We start from the raw sequence: 25,671 nt of genomic DNA on the forward strand, positions 1-25,671 counted from the left end.
CAAGCCTTCCATTGGGCTCCATGCTGGGTATGAAGGCTACTTAAACAAAACAAAATACAGTGCTGCTTTCAAATGATGAAATATCATGTAATCATTTCAATGATCTTGGAGATGGACACCTGGGTGGCTCCGTCAGTTAAGCATCTGACTTCAGCTCAGGTCATGATCTCACGGTTCACGGGTTCAAGCCCCACATTGGGCTCTGTGCTGACAGCTCAGAGCCTGGAGCCTGCTTCAGATTCTGTGTCTCTTTCTCTCTCTGTCCCTCCCCTGCTTATGTTCTGTTTCTCTCTATCTCTCAAAAATAAATAAATGTTGAAAAAAAATGATAAAATAAGTGATCTTAGAGAAGTATATTCATGACGTAGAAAAATGTTCATAGTGTATTCATGATGTAGAAAAATGTTCATGAGACTGCTGAGTTCTTAAAAGGCAAATAAACAAAACAAAATGCACTGTATTTTGTCATTTTAAGAAAATTTACAGGAAAAGGGCCCCTGGGTGGTTCAGTTGGTTGACTTTAGCTCAGGTCATAATCTCGCAGTTGGTGAGTTCTACCCCCACATCAGGCTCACTGGTGTCAGAGGGAGCCTGCTTCGGATCCTCTGTCCCCTCACTCTCTTCCCCTCCCCTGCTTGCACTCTCTCAAAAATAAAAAAATAAAAAAACACTGAAGAAAATTTATAGGAAAAAAATTATAGGGACATAGAAAAAAGTCTGGAATGTGGTTTACCAAAATTTGGCAGCATTTCTCTGGTATCATTATGATATTTTCAATCTTCTTTCAATTTATCTATACATTCTGATTTTTTTTAAAGTTTGTTTTGAGAGAGAGAAAGAGAGCATGCGCTCATTTGCGTGTGAGCAGGGGATGGGCAGAGAGAGGAGAGAGAGAATCCAAGCAGGCTTTGCACCCAACTAAGCCACCTAGGAGTCCCTATATCTTCTGATTTTTTTTTAAAACAATGAACATGTATTATTATATGATTAATGGGGGGGGGGGAAGCCAGGGGACAGATTGTGGTCTCTAAAGAGCATTCCCTACTAAGAGGAAACAAGTGTCCTCAGGGAAATGGCTGATGCTCTGCTGACTACAGAAAGCAAGGAAGATATCAAAGGGGCCAAGTGGATTTTGGAGCCCATCTAAAGAGGTTCCCACTGACCAGCGATGAGAGACTTCAATAAGTGGACTCCAGTAAATGTGGGCTACAATAAGAATAATCACAGCAAAGGATTGAAACTCATCAAGTATGCTAAATTTATGCATTATAAATGACAATTTAAAAAGAATTCTCTTACCTGGCTCTATAGTGCAATGGATAGTGCATTGGACTTCTAAAAAGAATTCTCATTAAGGGAGGTTAGGGATTTAGTATTCTGAAAACTGATAAAGGAAAGAAAATTTTAATCTGGTTTTTCTATATAAATTGTCCCTGAGGGTAACCTTATTTGGTGAAGGGAAGTTTCTCTTTATAGAAGTATTCTAGCAAATAAAATGAAGAAGTAATGATAGAATATCACCACTTGGCAAACACTTAATGAAACAACAGATTTAGGTAGTGATAATTAATGGCAACTAACACTGCAAAAAAAGAAAGACACTCCAACATGATGCCACCACGTGGAAGTACACAGCACCCCCTTTTTTTGCCCAGAAATCCAATTTGTATCAGAGACCCCTTGATCTAACCACCAGGTCACGGGAAGTACAGGGGATAGAGGAACATGGTAGGTTGTCATCAGCCAATGCAATCAGCCAAATACAGAATGTGGGAAATTATACAGGACAAATCATCCAATTCTTCAAAAAGATGGGGCGCCTGGGTGGTTCAGTTGGTTCAGTGTCCCAACTCTTGATTTCAGCTCAGGTCATGATCTCATGGTTCATGGGTTCGAGCCCTAATTTGGGCTCTGCACTGACAGAATGGAGCCTGCTTGCTCTCCCTCTCTCTCTCCTTCTCTCGCTCTCTCTCTCTCTCTCCCTCCCTCCCTCCCTCTCTTTCCCTCCCCCCCCAAAATAAATAAACTTAAAAAAAAGAAGGAAAAAAACTTATGAAAAAAGGAAATTCAAGACACATTTCCACCAAATGCAATGTGTGAACGTTTGAACCTTGATCCAAACAAACTCAATGTAAGATACCATTCAGGAGACCATCAGGAAATTTGTGCACTTACTGGATATTTGATATTAAAGAACTGTAGACAATTTATTTAAATATTGTGATAATACTGTGATTATGTTTTTACTTCTAAAGTACATACGAAAATGTTTACAAATAAAATATGTCCAGAATATCCTTCAAAATAATCCAATAGGGGCAAGCGGAAGTGGCCAAGAGTTGACATGAAGTTAGCCATGAGTTGATCATTGTTGAATTTAAATTATAAGTGCATAGAGCTTCATTACACTAGTCTCTCTACTTTTGGAAACATTTGAAATTTTCTGTAATAAAACAATTAAAAGAAAAAATAATGAAACCTGCACCTATCTCCCCTGTAAAGAGTGTGTAAAGAGTGTGGTGGGGGTGAGGCCTGTCAGCTTTTCTTCTTGGGACAATAGAGAAGGGGAAATTAAAGAGGCTGAATGGCACTTGGCAGCTAGTCTAGGGGACAAAGGCCCTAATGGTTTAAGCCAGTGGTGGCAGCTTTGGAACCAGCTCAGGCCTGTAGCTGGTAATGAAAAACTGAAAACCAAGAAGCTAGGGTGAGCCTCAGGGCTTAAGAGCAGCAAGGCCTGTTCCTGTTAGCCTGTTGAACTTCTCTGAGCAACAAACCTGTACACAGTCATGAGTCCCTTAAATCTGAAACAGTAAAAAGGAGCTATTTTGCTCATTTAACAAACATGGAACACACGCATAACTGTGCTTGCTGAGGTAGGTAGGTAGGTAGGTACTGTGCTCGCTGTCATGAAAACGGCAGACACAATCCTTGCCTTTATGATATAAGAAGGCTAAAAACCTGTATTTGGAAAGCAGTATTGCTGTTATAACATTAACATATAAGCATAGCATACCTAAGCAACATGGAAACTAAGAGGAGCACCCAAGTTTGTCTTTAGGAACCAAAGAAGGTTTCACAGAAGAAATAGCTTTTGAGATAAAACTTGAAGACTAAGTTGGTGTTTGCCAGGACAAAAGCCAGGAGCAGGAGGATTTCAGAAAGAAGGAAATGAATTTGCGAGATATAATGTGAAACTACAAAGGCAGATTCTGGGAACTACAACTATTTGTTTTGCTAGACCATAATGTGTGTGTCTGAGGAACTGTTCTCTAGCCTGCTTGCTCTTCTAGGCCTGGGACAAGGGGAAGGCCTTAAGCCTTCCTTTAAGCCTTTAAAACTAGTTTCCTGATGGGAAAGGGACAGGAGATCTAACTTCAAGGAAAGCTATGGGTTATGGGTCAGGCTGCATTTTACAGCAGTTTTAAAATGGAGTCCAAATGGGGTGCCTGGATGGCTCAGTCAGTTAAGTGTCCAACTTCAGCTCAGGTCATATCTCACCATGTGTGGGCTGGAGCCCTTCATGGGGCTCTGTGCTGACAGCTCAGAGCCTGGAGCCTGCTTGGGATTTTGTGTCTCCCTCTCTCTTTGCCCCTCCCCTGCTCATGTTTGTCTCTCTCTCTCTCCTTCAAAAATAAATAAACATTAAAAAAAAATTTTTTTAAACCTCCCCAAAAGAAAAGCCCAGATGTTTTTATGGGGTTTTATTAATAATACATAAATAAATCAATAATAAAATGCAGTCTAAGAAGTAAAATAAGTCAGAAAAAGATACGTATCATATGATTTCACTCCTTTGGAATTTAAGAAACAAAACAGATGAACACAGGGGATGGAAATGAAAAATAAAACAAGATAAAAATGGGGGCAAACCATAAGAGATTCTTAAATATGGAGAAAGAGGGGAGGTGAGAGGAGGGATGGGCTAAATGGATGAGGGGCATTAAGGAGGGTACTTGTTGGGATGAGCACTGGGTTCTACTCCTAAAACCAATACTACACTGTATGTTAACTAACTTGAATTTAAATAAATACGTTCTTAAAAAATACAGCCCAAGAGAGGCTAATAATAAAAAGGAGAAAGTGAGAAGGTTTAAGGCACAACAAAAACCCTGCTATGAGTGGCAACAGCCTACTTCCTTCAATTATAGATCCTTGTAGAAGGAGGAAGATGAGTCAGTCAGAAATTAATGTTCTAAACTTTTCCTGCAGCAATAAGGCTTTGTATCCACGGCAGTTTTAAATGGACTATCACCCAGTATTTCTTTCCAAATACTTATTTATTTACTGCTATACAATTTAAGTGCTCATCTAAATAGGTAGTTAGATGCACTTATTTCAAAACTGCAGATTGCACATAAAATACCATAATAGAAAAGGCTGTTGTGAGCACAATGCTTGAGAGAAGCTACAGGGTATCAATTAGCATTAAATAATTGGCCACCAAACGTATCTGGAAAATATGTGCAGCTTGGTTCTAGACAAGCAAGGCCTCCGCCAAGTGCCTTCCACGGAAATTCATTCATTCATTCATTCATTCACTCATTCATAATGTTTATTTATTTTTGAGAGAGACAGAGACAGAATGCGAGTGGGTTAGGGGCAGACAGAGAGGAAGACAGAATCCGAAGCAGGCTCCAGGGTCCGAGCTGTCAGCACAGAGCCGCACGCAGGGCTCGAACCCACGAGCTGGAGATCATGACCTGAGCCGAAGTCGGAGGCTCAACCGACTGAGCCACCCAGGCGCCCCTCCACTGTAAATTCTTCATAAACATTCGCTGGACGACTCTACACAACCGCGCTTCCATGCCCCCCGGGCCCGCACGCCGAGGAGCTTCCCGTTTCTCCGACGGCTACTTCCCCTGGCTTCGGGGGCCCTCGAGGTCCTGTTACACAAGCTCGGCGTCTGGCCACCGGGCCCCCAGTGGCGCAAGCCGGCGAGTGGGTTGCCAGCACCCGTCCCGGCGTCACTGGACCGCCTAACTGCCAGAACCAGACAAGCTCAAGGCACTGAGAGGGTCTGACTCAAGCCAGCACGCGCTGCTCCCCCGCCGGGGGAGGGCTCCCCGGCGGGGAGGGGCCAGGAAAAGCCCCGCCCCACGCCCCGTTCCGCCAGGTGCGCGTGCGCCGCGGCCCCGCCCGCCCCCCGGCCTGGTTCTGCGCTGCTCGGCGGAGAGCGTCTTTTCCTCGCTCTCTGGCGGCTTGCACGCGCCCTCCTTCCGGACCTCGGGAGTCGCGCAGCTCCCGGCCCGGTCTCCTCCCCGACCGCCTGGCTGCGGGGCCATGGCGTGGCGGCGGCGGCCCGAGGCCGGCGTCGGGGTCCGCGGCGCGCTGGCGCTGCTGGCGCTGGCTGTGTGCGCGCCCGGGGCCCGGGGGCGGGCGTTCGAGTGGTATTCGGCCGTGGTGAGCACCGAGTACGTCGACCCGTACACGAACCGCACCGTATGGAGCGTCTCGGAGAGCGGCCGCTTCGGCGACAGCTCGCCCAAGGAGGGCGCGCAGGGCCTGGTGGGCGTCCCGCGCACGGCGGATCGCGACCCCGAGGGCTGCGCGCCAGATACCCGCTTCCTCGTGCCCGCGCCCGGCGGCCGTGGAGCCGCGGCCTGGGTCGCCCTGGTGGCGCGCGGTGGCTGCACCTTCAAGGACAAGGTGCTGGTGGCTGCACGGAGGAACGCCTCGGCCGTGGTCCTCTACAACGAGGAGAGCCACGGGAACCTCACCGTGCCCATGTCCCACGCGGGTAAGCCGAGGTCGGGGGTCGCGGGGAAGTGGCGGGGGGAACTCTGCAGCCTAGTCATGGCCCGCGGCCCTCTCGTCCTCGGCCTTGACCCCCGCCTCCCAGGGGCAAGCAGCGAAGGGGCCGGGAGCGCGACTCTGATGGCCTCTGGCCGTTGAGAACTACGGGGGAAGCTCTAGGTTTGCGCCCTGTGACCCCCCCCCCCTCCCCCCGGGACGCTGTAGGAAGTTAGACGGGCCTCCAGACAAAATCAGATCTTCGCCTTGGGCCCTTCAAGTGAAGGGAGGTGCCATCTGGAGGAGGGCAGGGGGGAGAGAAGGAAATTAAAACCCACCGAAAGAGGATTGTGGTGGAAGGTCTCATGATTGCTAATCATGGGTCCCTTTCCATTCTTCGTTACCCAGAGTCAGGTGGGGTGAGAATTGAAGCTCTTTCCTAGCACGCTCCAAGGTCTGGCAGCCCCTTCACCACCGTAAAGTGGTGATTGGTGGCACTCTGTTTTCTCCACTTTAATAAAGCGCGTCCGAATATTCTAAACTTTCGAATCAGAAAATCTGGATTTAAGTTCAGGTATGCTTTCTCGCTCTCTACATTAAGGTTAATACTGGCGCGACTGCCAGTTAGGTTCCTTGAGTCTTGAGTTCAGATGAAATTTTTCAAGTTGTGTACATTCAGTAAAAGATCTTGCTCTTTGCCAGGCAGTACTTCCCACACACCTATTCCCCTCAACAGGTTCTATCTTCAAGCAGTGATGACAGTTTAAAAGTCTTATTTTGCAAGAAGACATCCTCAGAACTGAATTCCGAGTCCCATAGGAGCAGTACACAGCAGAGTGGACATATTTCTGTTATGACTTCTAAGATCATGACTCTTGACTTACTGTGATTGAAGTCTTTTTTAAAGTTGCTGCTGTTGCAAGTCAGACATCCTTTTTCCTGTACTTTTGTTTTTCATTCTGCTTTGATTTTTTTTTTAATGTTTTATTTTATATTTGAGAGAGACAGACAGCGAGCAGGGGAGGGGCAGAGAGACAGAGACAGAATCTGAATCAGGCTCCAGGCTCTGAGCTGTTAGCACAGGGCTTAAACTCACGAGCAATTGAGATCATGACCTGAACCAAAGTCAGCCGCTTAACTGACTGAGCCACCCAGGCGCCCCTTTGTTTTGATTTCTTAAAGGCAAGTTAGAACTTAACTAGAATGAGGACAGAAAAGTGACTTTGGATTTGGCCTATTTTAGCAGTGATGAGAATGGAAATCAGTTGAGAGGTGAGAAAATGGAAACTGTTAGAACAACTCTTCCAAGAAGTTTGACTGGGAGGGCTCAGGAGGTGCTGAGAAATGGGCAGAAACCATAGGGCAAGTGAGGGTAGGGTGAACAATGGTAAGCCATGTCTGATATTGGATGGAAGTGATGTATCCAGGATAGAGAAGAGGTAACCACTCATGTGGTGGCAATGGGTGAGGCACCACCTTTGGTGCAATTATTACAGTGATTACAAGTCTACCTAATTGTCGTACCCAAGTCATATTTCCATAAGACTACCATGAAAAGCCCTATCAGACTTCACAGAGCATTCCTGATACATCCTATTGATGGTTTTTCCCAATTTTAGTAGTTCTGTCAAAAAGGTTAGTGTGTCAGGATTCTGATTCTGGGTCCTTGCAATCTCTTGAGTCTACAACATCTTCATTTGGACCTTTTCCTTCCTTCCTTCCTTCCTTCCTTCCTTCCTTCCTTCCTTCCTTCCTTCCTTTCATGTTTAGTTATTTTTGAGAGAAAGCAGGGGAGGGTCAGAGACTCCCAAGTGGGCTTCACACTGTCAGCACAGAGCCTGACATGGGACTTGAACCCACAAACTGTGAGATCATGCCCTGAGCCAAAACCAAGCATCAGACATGCAACCAAATGAGCCACCCAGGTACCCCAGGACTTTTTCTCTTCAGTGGCAGGCTCATCAGCTACAATTTTCTAAATTTGTTTACTGCATTTTTTGGTAATGACATTAACATTTTTCCAGGCTAATAGCACTTGCTTTAAAAATGGTTCAGCTGCCTTGCTTGCTTATACTAGTGGCACAGTTTGTCCAGGCCCAGAAAAACACCTCATCGATGTTTATTTGAAATCCTTTTCTTGTTTCTATTCCCATTATCAGTGTCCATTCAATCCCTTTTCTGTGACAGTAATTGTTTGAGAAAAAAGACAAAAGTAACAGCTTTAGCAATTTTTTTTAAATGTGTGAAAGTACCCAGTGTGTAGGTACTGTGCTCAGTGCTCTTCATACAGTGTGGCTCACTTAATCCTCCTGACAGCTTTTTGAGATAGGTACTTTAATCCCTTTTCACAGATGAGGAAACTGGCCCAAGGTAACAGGGTGATCTGTATATATAGCCAGATCATTCTTTGTTGTGGGAGAGGGTTTCCTGTGCATTATGGGATGTTCAGAGTTTCTGGCCTCTACCTACTAGATTCCAGTAGTAGTGTCCTGTTGTGACAACTGAAAATGTCTCCAGATGATACCAAATGTCTGAGGGGAGAAATGATGACGGAATCATCCAACATTTGAGCCACTGACTTAAAGGGAGATTAATTTGGTAGCATTGTGACCAGGGCATTAGACAGGAAAATCTTCAGAGACTCTTGTCAGACTTTTGGGCTAGTCTAAGTAGAAATACAGTTGACCCTTGAACAACACAAGGCTTAAAGGTGCCAACCTCCCATGCAGTTGAAAATCTGTGTATAACTTTTGACTTCCCCAGAACTTAAACAGTAATAGCCTCCTGTTGACTGGACACTTTATCAGTAACATAAACAGTCAATTAACATATGTTTTGGATGTTATATGCATCGTATACCGGATTCTTACAATGCAGTAAGCTAGAAGGAGGAAAATGTTATTAAAATCCTAAGGAAAAATACATTTACAGTACTGTACTGTATTTATTGGAAACATTCCTTGCATAAGTTGATCTACACAGTTCAAACCTGTGTTGTTCAAAGGGTCATCTGTATAAGGGCCAATATTATAGTGGTGACCAAAGGAATGGAAAGGAATGACCTTCATACAACTTGGCCCAACTGGGGACAAGGGTACAAATGTATCATGACTTTTTGAGAATGGAGTAGCATTAAGAATGGAAAGAATGGAATTAACTCAGAAGACAAAGTGGCTTTGACATACTTGAATTTGAAATGTCACACAGAACCTTGAATGCAGCTCAAGTTTAGGTTTCTTGCATTTTGTCAGGATGTGGCTAGAGACAGTAAAAACCGCGGATTTCAATGGCTTGGGTGTTCCTGTGTAGCACTGTTGTCCTACAGAATAGGTAGAGGTGGCTGCTTGTAAAATTAAATCGTGATAGTCTTTTCCCAAATCTCAAGGAGAATTTCACCAGTTTTTGTTTGTTTGTTTTTTTTTTAAACCTGTTGCTTGACTCTACTAAATCCAGTATAAGATATTTTGTGCTCAAATCAGTTTTTTACTGTGGTTCTAAAAAAAAAAAAATCATCAAGATAATATTCTATCAGAACAACTATAAGGACTGTTTAATTAATCCCCTGTTAATTAATCTTAATTTCCTTTACTTTAGCAGACAGGATAATGAGCAGCCACTTTGGGCCAACTATTGTGCTTGCTCAGGGATAGAAATGCATAAGACACATGCCTACCTTTGAGGACTTTGGGGCATGGTAAGAGCGATAAACAGCTTTCTAGATAATATGGTTTGGACCTTGATGGAATTATATGCTTAGGAAACAAAGAAAGGACATGTAAAGCAGGTATTGCAAGGGTAACTAGAAGTCATTTTGACTAAGGTGAGTAAAAATTGGTACAGGTCAAATCGTTAAAACAAAAGCTTTTATAGAGTATTGGCCTTAGTGTAGTTATTGTCAGTTAATAAATGGGATGATCTTGGGGATGCCTGACTGGCTCAGTCGGTAGAGCATGTGACTCTTGATCTTGGGGTAGTGAGTTTGAGCCCCATGTTGAGTGTAGAGATTACTTAAATAATCTTTAAGTAATAAATAGGATGACCCTTTAGCTGAAATCTTGACCTTTTAAAAATAGATTCATTCATTCATTCTGCATACAGTTCACATTCTGTTAACAGGTGTTTACTGAGTGCCAAGTACTGTCAAGGCTTCGAGCTATGTTTGAGGAAGGGTCCAGAGTTGGGATGGAGGGAGATGACAAAGATGTAGAAGCCCCTAGCGTCAAGGAAGATGTACATTTTGCATTTGCAGAATATGGTAAATAGTTTTTTATAAATAATAAATTTTTGATGATGTTTAATGCTATACTCAAATGATCCAAAAATTTGGATTTGAATTAACGTATTTTGGTGCTGTAGGAAGACAGAAATGGCACCTCACAGGCACATAGAAGGTGGGATTAGCTGAGACAGTTCCCAGAAAGATTGAATTTTGAAGGACACGTTGATGGAGAAGGGTGTCTCTGGGTGTGTGTGGTAGGTGGGGTTGGACTATAGGACATTGTTGGTGGCAGGAATAGAATTGTAAAATGCTGATTTCCTGAGATAAAGTAATGCATTTAGGAACGCTGCAAAGAGGTGGATAGTATATTCAACAAATACGAAATATTTTTGAGCAAGTCGAATTATCCAAAACGTAATTTTAAATTCCAAGGAAAGAATCAACATTTGTTTTTGTGTCCTGCCAACACTTCCTAGCCAACCATAAAAACATTTCTGTTTTGTGTAATAACTTCAAATTTCAGAAACATTTGCATTCATATTTGGTGTCCTGTTCCTCTTGCAAAGCAGTCCATAGTATTCTCCTTATTGGGGCATTTCAACTATATAGAAGGAAAGCCAATATTTGCATACAGAAACTCTTCTATAGGTCATCACTGTGTGATGCTGGGCTACAAAAACTAATAAATAAGAACAGGTAGTACTCGTCTAGTGAGAGAGAGAAACCTATAAAGAAATTGTGGTGGGTGTATAAAAAGCTGTGTCTAAGAGGCACTGATGCATTGCAGCCACAAAGGGGTAGGTGGTTCTGAGCAGCCTTGAGTTGAGCTTGTGCTGAATCAAAGATGTGACCAGGAGTTTCCTAGGTTGGGGGCAGAAGGTGGAGAGAGTATGGAAGTTATTAGAAAAAAAAAAAAAAAGACCTGAAACGTCATGGGTTTCTTTTGCTGGAACTCTAAAATGTGTTTCTTGCTGCCTGAATCAGTTTTCTAGAACAGAAATCTAATCCACCACTTTAAATATTTCAGTAGTTCCCACCTCTATATAATTTCCTTTGGGAGGCAAAATGGTACACTAGACTCACATGTAAACTCTAGAATATTGAACCCACTATTTTTTTTTAAGGTTTATTTATTTATTTTGAGAGAGAGAGCAAGCACAAGCCGGGGAGAGGCAGAGAGGTAGGAAGAGAGAGAATCCCAAACAGGCTCCGCACTGTCTGCACTGACAGCACAGAGTTCACTGTGGGGCTGGAACTCATGAACCTTGAGAACATGACCTGAGCTGTAATCGAGAGTCAGATGCTTAACTGACTGAGCCACTCAGGCACCCCTGAACCCACTATTTCCCAAGATAGGATTTTTTGTTTTTGACCAAGTGGTAAGAGGAACATAGAAATTTGAAAGGAAACGGAAACATATGCAATTTTATTTTTGGCACAGAAGAGTTTTATATTATGGATAGTTTGGCTTGCTAAAGAGTACTGTGTTTGGTATTTACTATTTGACAGGTTTATGATCATGTTCTCTGTACACAGACCTTGTGCTAAGTAAGACAAAAATAAAACTGCCTTCAAGGAGTTTCCCTGTAATGGTGAGAGGTATAGATTCTTTGGGGAAGGAGGGGGATTGCACCAGGTGACATTTTTTTACATAAGCATGATTGGTAGCAGTGTTAAGGTCTAGGGAAGAAAAATCTTGAGAGCTTTCTCTCCCCGGTCCCAAGTCTTTGAGCGTCTGTGCATCCTGTGAAGAAACAGAGGTGTTCAGTTTAGAAATAAGCTATGACTTGCTCTTTTGTGCCACTAAGGCTCTCTAGGATTGGCCTAGGGAGGAGGCAGTGCATCAGGAGGTAAGGGCAGGGCCGAATAAGATGCCTGTGCCTGGCAGCCCTTGGGGTCGTGCATTTTCACTGAGCTGCCCTGCTTCCAGTTCATCCCCAAAAAATGTCCCAGAAAAGTAAATCATGGGATAGAATGAATCTTCATTCTGAGTTTTATTAATTTAAAGTGGTTCCCAGAAGCAATCTTGCTGCTATAATTAGCATAGCAAATGGTTTAGCTGTCATCCTAGACACTTTTTTTTTTAATGATTTCTTTTAACCCAGTGAACTGTTTTAGTTTCCTAGGTAAAAATTTTCAAGTAGATATTACAAGTGTTTTCAGTTCAGGTTATCCTTCTGATAATTGTTGTGTGTTAATAGCCCCTCCCTTTGAAAATTTTGGTGTCCTTGGTGCCTGGGTGGCTCAGTGGGTTGGGCATCCAGCTCTTGATTTCGGCTCAGGTCATGATCTCACAATTCATGAGTTCAAGTCCCATGTCAGGCTCTGTGCTAACAGTGCAGAGCCTGCTTAAGATTCTCTCTCTCTTTCTCTCTCTGTCCCTTCCCTGCTCATGCATGTGCCCTCTCTCTCAAAATAAATAAACTTAAAAAAAAAATTTGGTGTTCGAGAACCTCTCTAATCTCAATTCATCTTCCACCTCTCATTCATTCATTCATTTATTCAACAAATATTTATTAAACACTTTCTATGTGCCAGGTTCTATGTGAGGCACTGGGGATAGGAGATCAACAGGATAACCTTTACATATGCAGTAGTTGCCCCTCCCCCCTTATCCATGGTTTCAGCTTCCATGGTTTCAGTTACCCACAGTCAACCTTGATCTGAAAGTAGATGATTCTCCTGACCTATGCTCAGAAGGTTAGTAGTAGCCTAATGTTAGGTCATCATGTCCACGTCACTCACCTCCCTTCATCTTATCATGTGGGCGTTTTACTTCATCACAAGAAGGGTGAGTACAGTATAAAATATTTTAAGACAGACCACATTCACATAACTTTTTTGGCAGTATGTTATAATTGTTGTACTTAATTATTAGTTGTTCATGTCTTACTGTGCCTAATTTATAAATTAAATTTTACCTTAGGTATGCGTAGGAAAAAAGCATAGTATATATAGAATTTGGTGCTATCTGTGGTTCAGACATCCACTGGGGGTCTTGGGATATATCCCTCGTGAATAAGGGGGAGACCACTATATTTTTATCATTAACCAAACAGGACCAGTCACCATCCCAAATAGGTTTTTATGGTGATTTCACAGCCTAGAAATCCCCCCTTCATTGTCTTGGTAAACCTTGTCTGTCCTTCAAGATGTAGTTCAAGTGTCCTCCCAGGGAAAGAGTTCTGTCCCACCTCAGACAAAATTATCACTTCATTTCTGTAGCTCTTTGTATTCTACTTTCATATTAGATAAGCAACAGTCAAAAATAGAAAAATTGTCATTCTCATTTTATAGCTGAATAAATACTCTCAGGGTAGATTCTCCAGACCTAGACAGTGGGTAACAGTGAGATTTGAACCCAGCCTGTGAGGCTCTGAAGGCTGGGTCCCCCATGAGGAGAGGGTAGGGCAGACTTACTATGTGGGAGCTGGGTCTTCAGACCCAAGGATTGGCTTTTCCAGGCGGTGTATGACATTGAGCAGCTCTCAAGATTTCAGAACCCTCATCTGTAAAATGGTAATTTGACCTCTTTCTGCTGCATGTGAGATATAAATATGAAAGTGCTCCAAAGTTATTTTCCCCAATTAACACAAAGAGCATTATGTCTGTACCAGAAGTTTTATGTGGCTGTAACCATAGCATAGAAACAGTTTTGTTTTCTGTATAAAACTTTTTAACTGAAATAGGTACGTAAGGTTCATTAAACTGTTCTTTCTACTTGAGTCCATACTTGAAATTTTCCACCAAAGGGGGTTTATGAAAAAGGCTTTCCGCTTATAAGGTGCTGTGTAATTACAAGTGGTGTTACTATCATAATAATTGTTTCTGTAGTTGTCTTTCTCAGCTTTAGATGTTTGCTTTCCTGAAGGCAGGAAGTGCCTTCCCCCTTAGCGTGTCTCCCCAGTGATGACACGGCAGACTATGTGAGTGTGGAGACCAGTACAGTTCTTGTTAAGTGACACTTTGAGGCCTGGGTCAGAGGATCGGCCTCCAGGCCGGAGCCAACTTAGAAGGGTGCCCTTCTGGTGTTTCAGTAACTAAATCCTGATGGCAGCGGGGGGGCCACAGTGGATTTGCTACAGATTCAGTTTCTCTGCAAAAGAATTGCGTTATAAATCAGTTTCGAAGCGATGCCAGAGAACATTCTTTATGTGTATTTTTAAAATTAGTTTTGAATAGGTAATATGTGCACATGATACAGAATTTTTACTGTGTCCAGCTCTTTCCCTCCAGACATAGTCAGGGTCCCTAGACTCTGGGTCACATTCCAGAGGCAGTCTAAATTGATACGACATCTAGATCTTTCGTCCACATAGTTTGACATTTTGCTTTTTTCCCCTTTTGTCGTGTTGAGTCCTATCAGTGCTAACAGTTGCCGCCTCAGTCTGCACACATATCCTATATGTATTTATATAGGATTTATATAACTTTCTTCCTATTGATGGACGTTTAGATTGTGATACCATAAACTTAGAGAAAACAAATTTGACAACAAATATCTTTATAGATAGTTCCTGTATACATATACAAATAAGTTACCCCCTGCAGTATGCAGGCGTGCAGATTTGTGCTCACTCTTCACAATATAGAGGATCAAAACTTTTTGATCTTTGCCAATCATATAGACGCAGATGGTCCCCAACTTACCATGGTTTGATTTACGATTTTTTGACTTTATGATGGCATGAAAGCAATACACATTGAGTGGAAACCATACGTCAAATTTTGAATTTGGATTTTTTCTGGGGCTGGCGATGTGCCCTACAGTACTTTCTTGTGATGCTGGGCAGTGGCAGCAGCCCCAGCTCCTCCTACACCACACAATCACGAAGGTCGACAACTGATACGACCATTCTGCACGCAGACCACCCTTCTGTTCAGTTTTGGTACTGTACTCAATAAATGACATCAGATAGCACTTTCTTACGTGCTTAATGTTAGAGGATTTTGCCCAACCTTAGGCTCTTGTAAGGTAGGCTTGGTTGAGTGTGATGTTCAATAAGGAATATTAAATGCATTTTCTGCTTAGGATATTTTCAACCTATGATAGGTTTTGAGGATGTAAACCCATCATAAGTTGAAGATCTGTTTAATGTTTTCATCTGTACCCTGACTTAATGTGTTTAAAACCCATTTGTTGGGGAGTGACCACAGAGGCATTCAGGTTTTCTATTTAGGGTGATGGTTGCACAATTTTGGTGAATACACTCAAAACCACTGAATTGTGCACTTTAAAGAGGTGAATTTTGTGGCGTGTGAATTCTGTTCTCGCCGAAGCTGCTATGTAAAAAAAAGGTATTCATCTTTTCTGCAAACTGACTTCATTTCCTTTGTTTTTCTGTTGCTCTTTCTCTTCCAGGAAACTGTTTTCAGTCTTTGTTGTGTTATATGCCTTTTTTCCCCTTGATGACCATTTGCTCTTTTGATCTTGACTCCTTGATTTTGCTCTTTTCTAGCCACATGGAAAATTTTCATGTTTATATTTCCTCTTTTTTATATATTTAAATCTTTGATTTAGTTGGGACTTATTTTGCCATAAGTTGTGAGAAAGGGATGTAGCTTTTTTTCTCTCAGATAATACCCAATTTTCCCTATACTATTTTTAAAAAAGTAATCCATTTTACCCCAGTGATTTAAAATTACATTTTTATCATATACTGAGGGGTTTTTTTTTTTTATATATTAGAGTCTAATTTCTGGACTTTTGATTCTGCCCCGTTATTCTGGTTGTTTCCTGTGCTGCTACTACTGTTTTAATTACTGTTTTAATTACTTTTATTATAAAGGTTTAGTCTGGGTTTTATTGTTTAAAAAGTTTTCCCAGTCAAAAAAAATATTTTTGCCCAATCATTCTTGATTGTTTTCCCCTAATGAACTTCAGAAACAGCACTTAAGGATTTAAGAATACTTAAATCTTGAGGGGGCCTCAAGGGGCACCTGGGTGGCTCAGTCAGTTAAGCGTCCAGTTCAGCTCAGGTCATGATAGTTTGTGAGTTTGAACCCCACATCGAGTTCTGCGCTGGTATCACAGAGCCTGCTTGGAATTCATTCCCCCCCCCCCCCCACCGCCTCTCTCTCTCTCTCTCTCTGCCTCCCGTGTTCATGTACATACACACACACTCTCTCTCTCTGTCAACAATAAACATTAAAAAAAAAAAAAGAATACTACTGATATTTTATGGTTATTATATTAATCTATAGATGGAATTCACCCGTCTTTACCCATTCTTTCCTGTTATCATTATTATTATTATTATTGTATTATGTCTGCTCATGTCTTCGGACCAATGTTAAATAATAGTGATTATAGTAGAAATTCTCAGGTGCCTCCTTGTGTTTAATAGGCATGCTTTGGGCATCATGTATTAATGTTCATAAGTGAAATTAGTCTGTATGGTTCTTTTGGTTTCACTCCCATGTTTGGTTTTATTCTCTAGAAATAATTTCTAAACTTCTTTTTTAATTTTTTTAATCTGTGGAACAATTTTAGTACTATTGGTTTTACTTAAAGGTTTGGTGGTAGAATTCACCTGTGAAATTGAATGGCGCTCTTAACTTTTGGGGGTAGTTTTTAGAGACTTATTCTACTTTTTTATTTTTTTTCAAGTTTATTTATTTTGATAGAGAGTGTGCCTGTGAGCATGAGCGGGAAAGGGGAGAAATAGAACTCTAAGCAGGCCCCATGCTGTTAGCACAGAGCCTGACTGGGGCTCAGTCTCATGAACTCGTGAGATCATGACCTAAGCCAAGATCCAGAGTTGGACGCTTAACTGACTGAGCCACCCAGGTGCCTTAAGACTTATTTTACTTCTAATGTAATCAGTCTGTTTTCTCTTTTGGGACCAGTTTTCCTTGAAAATTAAACATTTTTGGAAGTTTTGGGATGGTTATATGTGGACAGACTGTAGTATTCTTCTATTTCTCTTAACCTTTTTCTGTGTCTTATTTTGTGTTCTTCATATTGACTTTTTTTGTTCTTTCCTCCAGGAACAGGAAATATAGTGGTCATTATGGTTAGCTACCCAAAAGGAAGAGAAATTATGGATCTGGTGCAGAAAGGCATTGCAGTCAAAATGACCATAGGAGTTGGCACCCGTCATGTGCAGGAGTTCATCAGTGGTCAGTCTGTGGTATTTGTGGCCATTGCCTTTATCACCATGATGATTATCTCGTTAGCCTGGCTGATATTTTACTATATACAGCGTTTCCTATACACTGGCTCACAGTTTGGAAGTCAGGTAATTATGGATAATTCTTTTTAACTTTGCTTTTTAAAAGATAGCTCATAAATATTTCTCATATATATTGTCTTTAAGTTATATTTGAGGTTTTTTTTTTTTTTGGACCATATTCTTAATTTCATTTTCACTCATACTGTTTAATTACTACACAACTTTTTGAAAATAACTTTTTAATTAGAATATATTAAATTTTCTGTTCTGTAGGATATTAAATACCTTTAAATGGGGTCACTTTTTGCATATTTTGCTCCTGCAGATACCCTCTTTGCCTTTTTCAGACATAAAGGGGTAATAAATAGGCCTGAGGTAGAGTGGACCTGGTTCTGTGTTTAAAAGAACACTGGGCCTGAAGGCCAGGAGCAGAGTGGGAAGGCCTTCCCGGCTTCCATTGTGGGGCAACTTTCAAGGCAGTTTTTCTGCAGAGAGACAGTGTCTCTGTCACAACAAAGAGGAGGGCAGTAAAAGAAGAGCCAGAGGCTTCCAAAGACAGGCCTTTGAATTTCATGCTTATCCTGTTGTCTTGAAAAGCCACCCTCTCTGGCTTTGGTAGTCATCTGCCATCTGGTAGTTGTGTCTGGGTCATCTGGCACCTGCTGCATAGGAAGCCGCCTTCATTTTAGGGACAGACGTTAATATATTGATGAATATGTGGGGCCCCCATCCTCAGCTTACTCCTCTCTTGCCAACATTTAAACGTGAGAATTGGTTTCTTCCCCAGACATGGAGTTGAAAATCAGTATTCTTGATCAAACATCTCTTTAAGTTATATATGGCTATTTTATACATTAGGATGTAAATATTAGTTTTTGTTATTTTCATTGTAGTCATTCAACTTTGTTTTTTAAATGAAGCTTTTTCTATAAGCTTATGTAAATTTTTGAAAATAGTGACGTAAAATTTTTAATGATGATATTTTTCCTACCCAAGAGTCATAGAAAAGAAGCTAAGAAAATTATTGGCCAACTTCCACTTCATACTGTAAAGCATGGAGAAAAGGTAATATTTTCATGAGGTTTTTTTTGTTTGCTTCTTTTAAAGTATGTATCTGTTTATATGTCTAAGTAAAACTTTCCATTCTGTTAAACTCACCTTGACCATGTGGAGTTTTGGCTGGTTTGAGTTAGAACTAAGTTGCATACATGTTTCATTTTGGAGAAGGGTTGGCAGAAATATTCCTTTGCACATGTGAAGAGCCTTCCAGACCTGTGCCATCAGATAGGGTAGCCTTTAGTCATATATAGCTATTATAATTTAAAAGAATGAAATTGAACTTACAGTTCAATTCCTGAGTTGCACTAACTACATTCCAAGTACTCAAATGGCCCCATTGGCTGGTTGCTACCATACTGGATAGGACCTGTATGTTCATTTGCTAAGAAAGTTCTTCCTGTTGGTCAGTCACAGATGACTCTAAGGAACCTAAAGAACTTCAAGTTCCGTTAGACCATAGACCTTTGATAGTTTAAATTCATTTCTGTTAAATCTGAGGCTGTGTATCCATTCTCTCTGATTCCCTTAATTGCAGGGAAAAAATACTGGGATTTGTGGAGAGGGGGAGAACAGATGTACTTAAAACTACTTTTTAAAAAAAGAAAACATTTTGACATGGCCAACATGAGACTGAAAAGGTCAAAATCATACCAGAGTTTTAAAGCATTTTTGGAATAGGACAGATCCTAATCTAGAACCTCAGATTCTTAGAGGATTGATTCTTTAAAAGGAAAACAGTTGCTAATGAAGTAGTATTTACTTTTTTATTTGTCTGTCTTCTGTGCTGTAAAGTGTGGATAACCATGTTGACTTGTTGGTTGACTTGGTTGGTTCCGTTGTTTTTTGTTCTTGTCTTTGTTTTTGTTTTTATCATTTTTTAAAATTTTATTTTTTTAATTTACATCCAAATTAGTTAGCATATAGTGCAACAGTGATTTCAGGAATAGATTCCTTAATACCCCGTACCCATTTAGCCCATCCCCCCTCCCACAACTCCTCTAGTAACCCTCTGTTTCTTCTCCATATTTAAGAGTCTCATGTCTTGTCCCCCTCCCTGTTTTTATACTATTTTTGCTTCCCTTCCCTTGTGTTCATCTGTTCTGTGTCTTAAAGTCCTCATATGAGTGAAGTCATATGATATTTGTCTTTCTCTGACTAATTTCACTTAGCATAATACCCTCCAGTTCCATCCACTTGGTTGCAAATGGCAAGATTTCATTCTTTTTGATTGCCGAGTAATGCTTCATTGTATATAGATACCACTTCTTTATCCATTCATCCATCGATGGACATTTGGGCTCTTTCCATACTTTGGCTATTGTTGATAGTACTGCTATAAACATTGGGGTGCAAGTGCCCCCTTCGAAGCAGCATCCCTGTATCCCTTGGATAAATACCTAGTAGTGCAATTGCTGGGTCGTAGGGTAGTTCTATTTTTAATTTTTTGAGGATCCTCCATACTGTTTTCCAGACTGGCTGCACCAGTTTGCATTCCCACCATCCGTGCAAAAGAGATCCTCTTTCTCCACATCCTCGCCAACATCTGTTGTTGCATGAGTTGTTAATGTTAGCCATTCTGACAGGTGGGAGGTGGCATCCAGTTGTGGTTTTGATTTGTATTTCCCTGATGATGAGTGATGTGGAGCATTTTTTCATGTGTTGGTTGGCCATCTGGATGTCTTCTTTGGAGAAGTGTCTATTCATGTCTTTTGCCCATTTCTTCACTGGATTATTTGTTTTTTGGGTGTTGAGTTTGATAAGTTCTTTATAGATTTTGGATACTAGCCCTTTATCTGATATGTCGTTTGCAAATATCTTGTCCCATTCTGTCAGTTGCCTTTTAGTTTTGCTGATTGTTTCCTTTGCTGTGCAGAAGCTTTTTATTTTGATGAGGTCCCTGTAGTTCATTTTTGCAGTTGTTTCCCTTGCCTTTGGAGACGTGTTAAGTAAGAAGTTGCTGTGGCCAAGATCAAAGAGGTTTTTGCCTGCTTTCTCCTCAAGGATTTTGATGGCTTCCTGTCTTACATGGAGGTCTTTTCATCCATTTTGAGTTTATTTTTGTGTATGGTGTAAGAAAGTGGTCCAGGTTCATTGTTCTGCATGTCACTGTCCAGTTTTCCCAGCATCACTTGCTGAAGAGACTGTCTTTATTCCATTGGATAGTTTTGCCTGCTTTGTCAAAGATTAGTTGGCCATACGTTTGTGGGTCCATTTCTGGGTTCTCTGTTGTGTTCCATTGATCTGAGTGTTTTTGTGCCATGTTTTTGTTTTTAAAGGTTTATTTATTTTTCAGAGATAAAGAAACAGAGCGTGAGTGGGGGAGGGGCAGAGAAAGAGGGAGACACAGAGTCCTAAGCAGGCTCCAGACTCCGAGCTATAAGCACAGAGCCCTATGCTGGGCTCAAACTCACAGACCATGACCTGAGCTGAGGTCAGATGCTCTGAGCCACCCAAGTGCTCCCCCCCCTTTTTTTTTTCTTTTTTCTTACATCTCACCAAATTGTTGAGACTTCACTTATTCCACTCTCTCTTCCCCCTTCAAAAATAACCATACTTATTGTATATATCTCTTCTGACCAACTTAAAGGTTTAAAACAAATAATACTCATTAGAGGCTCCTGGCTGCCTTAGTCAGTGCAGCATGAGACTTTTGATCTTATGGTTGTAGAGTCAAGCCCCACCCTGGATGTAGAGATTACTTAAAAATAAAATCTTTAGAAGAAGAAGGAGGGGGAGGGGGAGGGGGAAGGGAAGGAGGGCGAGGAAAACATAAAGCTCATTAAATATAGGCCTTTGATTTTTTTTTAACTTTGGCTTCTGATATTAATGGGTTATTTAGAATATTAATATGGAGATATTCTTGGAATTACATCGTTGGCTGCCATTCTTTCCTTCATGCCTTAAACAGAACTAACAGTTGAATTTTAATAGTTTGTGCAGGGTACTGGTTTCTTCCCATGCAAATGTGTCCTGAACAGAAAAAGTAAAAAATAAATAATAGAAGTTTCTCATGTCACAGCTTAGGTTTAGCACCTGATGTACAGATCACTGAGGGTCCTTGGGGAGAGAGTCTCCAGTGAAAGCCTGTGACAAACTGTACATGCATTAGATGTGGCCTGTTACTTGAGTAGCATGTAGTTTTATGTTCCCCTGAGAAAATGTCTTTTACTCCGTAGCAGGAAGTCTCAGTCTATAAAATATGAGAAAACAGAGGCTTATATGTATAATATACTGAATTGAACCTTTGAGAACATAAGTAAATTGATATCCTCTTCCTATACAGAGCATATTTTAAATAGAACATTTTTGAAAATATGATTCCACTGTTTTTGAAAGTTGTCAAAATAGGGGCGCCTGGGTGGCTCAGTCAGTTGAGCGTCTGACTTAGGCTCAGGTCATGATCTCACCGTTCATGGGTTTGAGCCCCGTATCAGGCTCTGTGCTGACAGCTCATAGCCTGGAGCCTGCTTCAGATTGTGTCTCCCCCTCTCTCTGCCCCTTCCCTGCTTATGCTCTGTCTCTCAAAAATGAATAAATGTTAAAAAAAAAATTTTTTTTAAGTTGTCAAAATAATGGTTAAAAAAGGATCCCTAGGGGCACCTGGGTGGCTCAGTCGGTTGAGCATCTGACTTGGGCTCAGGTCATGATCTCATAGCTTGTGAGTTCAAGCCCCATGTCAGGCTCTGTGCTGACAGCTCGAAGCCTGGAGCCTGCTTTGGATTCTGTGTCTCTCTCTCTGCCCCTAACCCACTCGCATTCTGTCTCTGTTTCTCTCAAAAATAAACAAACTTTAAAAAAAAAAAAAAAGGGGATCCCTAAATGGCCTGTGAGGTACATAAATGGGTTTTCTTTCTTTCTTACTTTCTTTTTTTCTTTTTGGTTTTTTGTTAAGTTTTATTTCTTTAATCTGTACACCCCAAATGGGGCTCAGACTCACCACCCTGAGGCTGAAGAGTCGCATGCTTCTTCGACTGAGCCAGCCAGGCACCACATACATAGATTTTCTGATGATTCTGATTGAACTTGTACTGAAAAGTGTGTTTTCTTAAATCTACATCATGTCCAGTTCTAGAGACAGGTTTGTTTTCTAGTTTTTCTTTTCTTATGGGTGCATTCACAGTAATGTGTAAGCTGGCAAACCATTAGGGGCTTTAAAAATTATTTCATCATGGGGCACCTGGCTAGCCCAGTCAGTTGGCTAAGCGTCTGACTCTTGATTTTGGCTCAGGTCATGATCCCAATGTTCGTAAGATTGAGCCCCACATTGGGCTCTACACTGACAGCATGAAGCCTGCTCGGGATTCTTTCTCCCTCTTTTCTCTGCTCTTTCCTTGTGCACATGCTCTCTTCTCTCTCATAAAATAAATAAATAAACTTAAAATAAATTATTTCATTACTTTTGCATGTCATATGATAAAACAAGTGATAATATTTACTTTAGTGGTACCATACCATTTTAAATGTTAAGAAATTTTCATATAATCTTTGATAATAATAATCAGTTTTTACTGCTTGCTTGCTAGCAAGTGATACACATGGCTCAGTGTATTTTTAAATAATTACATAAGGACAGGGTAGCCATGTTCCCATACAGTCCACTTGCTAAAGTTGCAGCTACATGCAGACACTGGTTGTAATTTCTGAATCTATCCCGGAACCAAAGAGAGTCTCATTGGCCTGTCTTGGGTCAGATGACCACTCTGGCCATGCCTGCTTTGGTTGATTAGTTGAGGCCAGGTGGTTTAATATGGGGGGTACCCAGGGAAACGGGGGGAAAGCTGATACCACCAAAAAGGTCTGTGATTCATAGATTCTTAGAAGTGGAAATTTTGTCACAAGACTTTTCCTCTCCAGCACATTTTATTTCTTTTTGCCTTTGTTAATTTGATGGATGAAGAACAGTAATTGAGGGGTGCTTGGGTGGCTCAGTCAATTAAGCGTCTGACTTTGGTTCAGGTCATGGTCTAATGGTTCATGAGTTCAAGCCCCATGTCAGGCTCTGTGCTGACAGCTCAGAGCCTGGAACCTACTTCGGATTCTGTGTCTCCCTCTCTCTCTCTGCCCCTCCCCTGCTCACACTCTGCCTCTCTCTCTCTCAAAAATAAATAAACACAAAAAAAATTAAAAAGAAAAAAAAAGAAAAACAGTAATTGACTTTAATCTGTGATTCTTTTATCATTAGTGAGGTGAACATTTTCAGATATTTAGCCATTTGTGTTTGTCATTTACAAGTTGAAACCATGTTCTTTAGCAAATTCTAGTGAATTTTTGTTAGTTTTTAATGATTCTAGAAATGAGTATCTTATTGGATTTTAATCCTCTTTATAAGTTTTACATTTGAAAAATAACTTACCATTGTAAAGCAAGCATGTGCATTTATTTCCATAACCCTTAAAACGTGAACGTTAAAGACACATGAACACTCCCCTAGTAGCTAAAAACTGTTGGTGTCTGATTAGGTAGACAATGACATTTTTTCCTTTTCAGGCAGCTTCTGTAAAAAATCTCTGGACAGTGGGGAAACGATTGTGTTTAGTTTCCGGCTGCACCCCTGTAGTATAGAATTGGTCATTGTTTTAGCCAGGACGTGGTGAGTTTTACTAAGCATAGACCGTGTAGCAAGGATGCAGTGAACTCTTTTCTTTCCTCTTTACAGGGAGTCGACGTTGATGCAGAAAACTGTGCAGTGTGTATTGAGAATTTTAAAATGAAGGATGTTATCAGAATTCTGCCATGCAAGTACGTCCTTGTTACTTCCTGAGACGCTGCAAACTACCCACTATGTTTCAGGTTTCCGACAAAAGTGTTAACGTGTTTTTTTATGATGTAAGGATCTTGCTATCATGTGATGATCTTGTGATCGTCTCATCTTTTAGGAAGGAAGCTGGAGCCTTCGAGGCTCCTGGATTTGGATTATATTGCCTTCAAATTGCTTAGGACGCTTCAGGTCCTAAGACAGACCCATTATGTATCTTTGATTGGCTTCTAGTCTAAAGCAGGGCTTCATTAGGAACCTGGGAATCCCTTCCCACATTTAGCCATGCAAGATATGCTGTGTCGGAGTAAGGAGACTGAAGCATGACTGGTGAAGGACCCCAAGGGGGGCAGCCAGGAATAGTTAGCAGAGAGTCGATCGGGGAGGGCAGTGGTCTGCTATTATTTGCACGCTGGGGTGTAGGGCTTTAGGTAGGTTCTGCCAAATAAATATTTCTTGCTTTAGGTATACTAGGGGCTTTGCTTTAGCAATGGGAAGTCAAGCTTTCCTTTTTTTTTTTTTTTTTTTAATTAAATAATGGGGTACTTTATTGATAACCATTTAGAAGAATGGCTGTTACCAGAAAGATGTACAAAATGACAATATACTTTAGAGTCTGATCAGTTTTAATTATACTTCTCACCTATTGGAGAAATAGGTCAGAAGTTAATATGTAATTATGGTTTGCTTTGTGTTTACAAAGTACTTCAGTATTTATATATAAGTACTCTATAGTAGATTAAGTTCTCAGTAATTCTGTAGAGAAAACAAATAAATATCAGAATAACAAAAGTTTCCAGAATAAAGATTGCTAACTTCAGTTTGCAGGCTTTTATATGAGATTGGTGTGGTGGGCACTTAATGTATTGGGTCAGTATGTCCTGTAGAAAGTTATTAAAATCAGAAAGGATTTTTACCATAGGATGCTTTAGGGCCAGTCTTTCTGACTTAAAAATAATGCTTGGGATACAGCACAAGTGAGCGGCCTGAGGCTCACTTCCTTTGTGACACCAGATCTGTCCTGATAGCTGAGCTGGGTTTCATACTTGACCCTCACAAGCAGACATGTTGCATGTGCACATTTCCTGGTCTCCTGATCTGGGGTTTTTACTTGTTTCTCCCCATTTTCTCCCATGCTTTATTTAACAGATTTCGCAATAAAGCCAACATGTTTCCTTTGTGTTTCTGTAAAAATCATTCCATTGGGTCAGTCAGCTTCAGTTTCAATTTGAGGATGGAAAGGACAGAAGACAAGCTGGGCTAGACTGTATTCTGTAATTAAGTTCTTTTATCTTTAACTGCGCTGTCAGACTTCTGTATGAAGAAGAGGTCTTCAAACAACAGCATTAATAGTGATAACAGTTGCTCAGTATTTTCTGTGCCCAGCACGGTTGTAAGCACACTGCATGTCGGCTGCTGAGAACAGCCTGGGGTGTAGACACAGAGAGGTTGAACAGCTGGTTCAGACTGCCAGCATCACGTCACACAGTGGTCACTGGAGCCATGGGTACTGTACCCATTCTCCTGACTCTGTATCTTCACCATGTATAGAAGACAGATTCACCAGGTAGGAGGCAAAGGGAGCCAACTAAGACAAATCAGTAAAAGAAAATACGTAGGCAGTTTTTCTTTTTTTCTCTTTTTGATTCTGAAAGTGATCATTTTAGAAAAACATGGAGTATACAAAAACACGGTTAAGACAGAAATTAAGTGCTTTCTTTTAAGCCTACAAT

The 25,671-nt window shown here is 41.1% G+C and overlaps 1 protein-coding gene across 3 annotated transcripts in view; it reads left to right on the forward strand.

Moving 5' to 3' along the window:
- The first annotated feature begins 4,999 nt into the window (after positions 1–4,999).
- RNF149 (ring finger protein 149) overlaps positions 5,000–25,671 on the forward strand; it is a 35,179-nt gene continuing 14,507 nt past the window's right edge. For all 3 annotated transcript variants that reach the window (XR_006960090.1, XM_047067592.1, XM_047067593.1), the window contains exons 1-4: positions 5,000–5,737; positions 16,940–17,190; positions 18,121–18,189; positions 23,840–23,922. Coding sequence is in view for 2 of the 3 variants with exons in the window: in XM_047067592.1 (XP_046923548.1) it covers positions 5,281–5,737; positions 16,940–17,190; positions 18,121–18,189; positions 23,840–23,922 (860 nt within the window). In the remaining variant the exon portion in view is untranslated. The remainder of the gene's footprint in view (positions 5,738–16,939; positions 17,191–18,120; positions 18,190–23,839; positions 23,923–25,671) is intronic.

This window comes from Lynx rufus, unplaced genomic scaffold (genome assembly GCF_022079265.1).
Source record: "Lynx rufus isolate CCGP_SWC_20201006 ecotype Redwood Valley unplaced genomic scaffold, mLynRuf1.p SCAF_8, whole genome shotgun sequence".
NCBI lineage: Eukaryota > Metazoa > Chordata > Mammalia > Carnivora > Felidae > Lynx > Lynx rufus.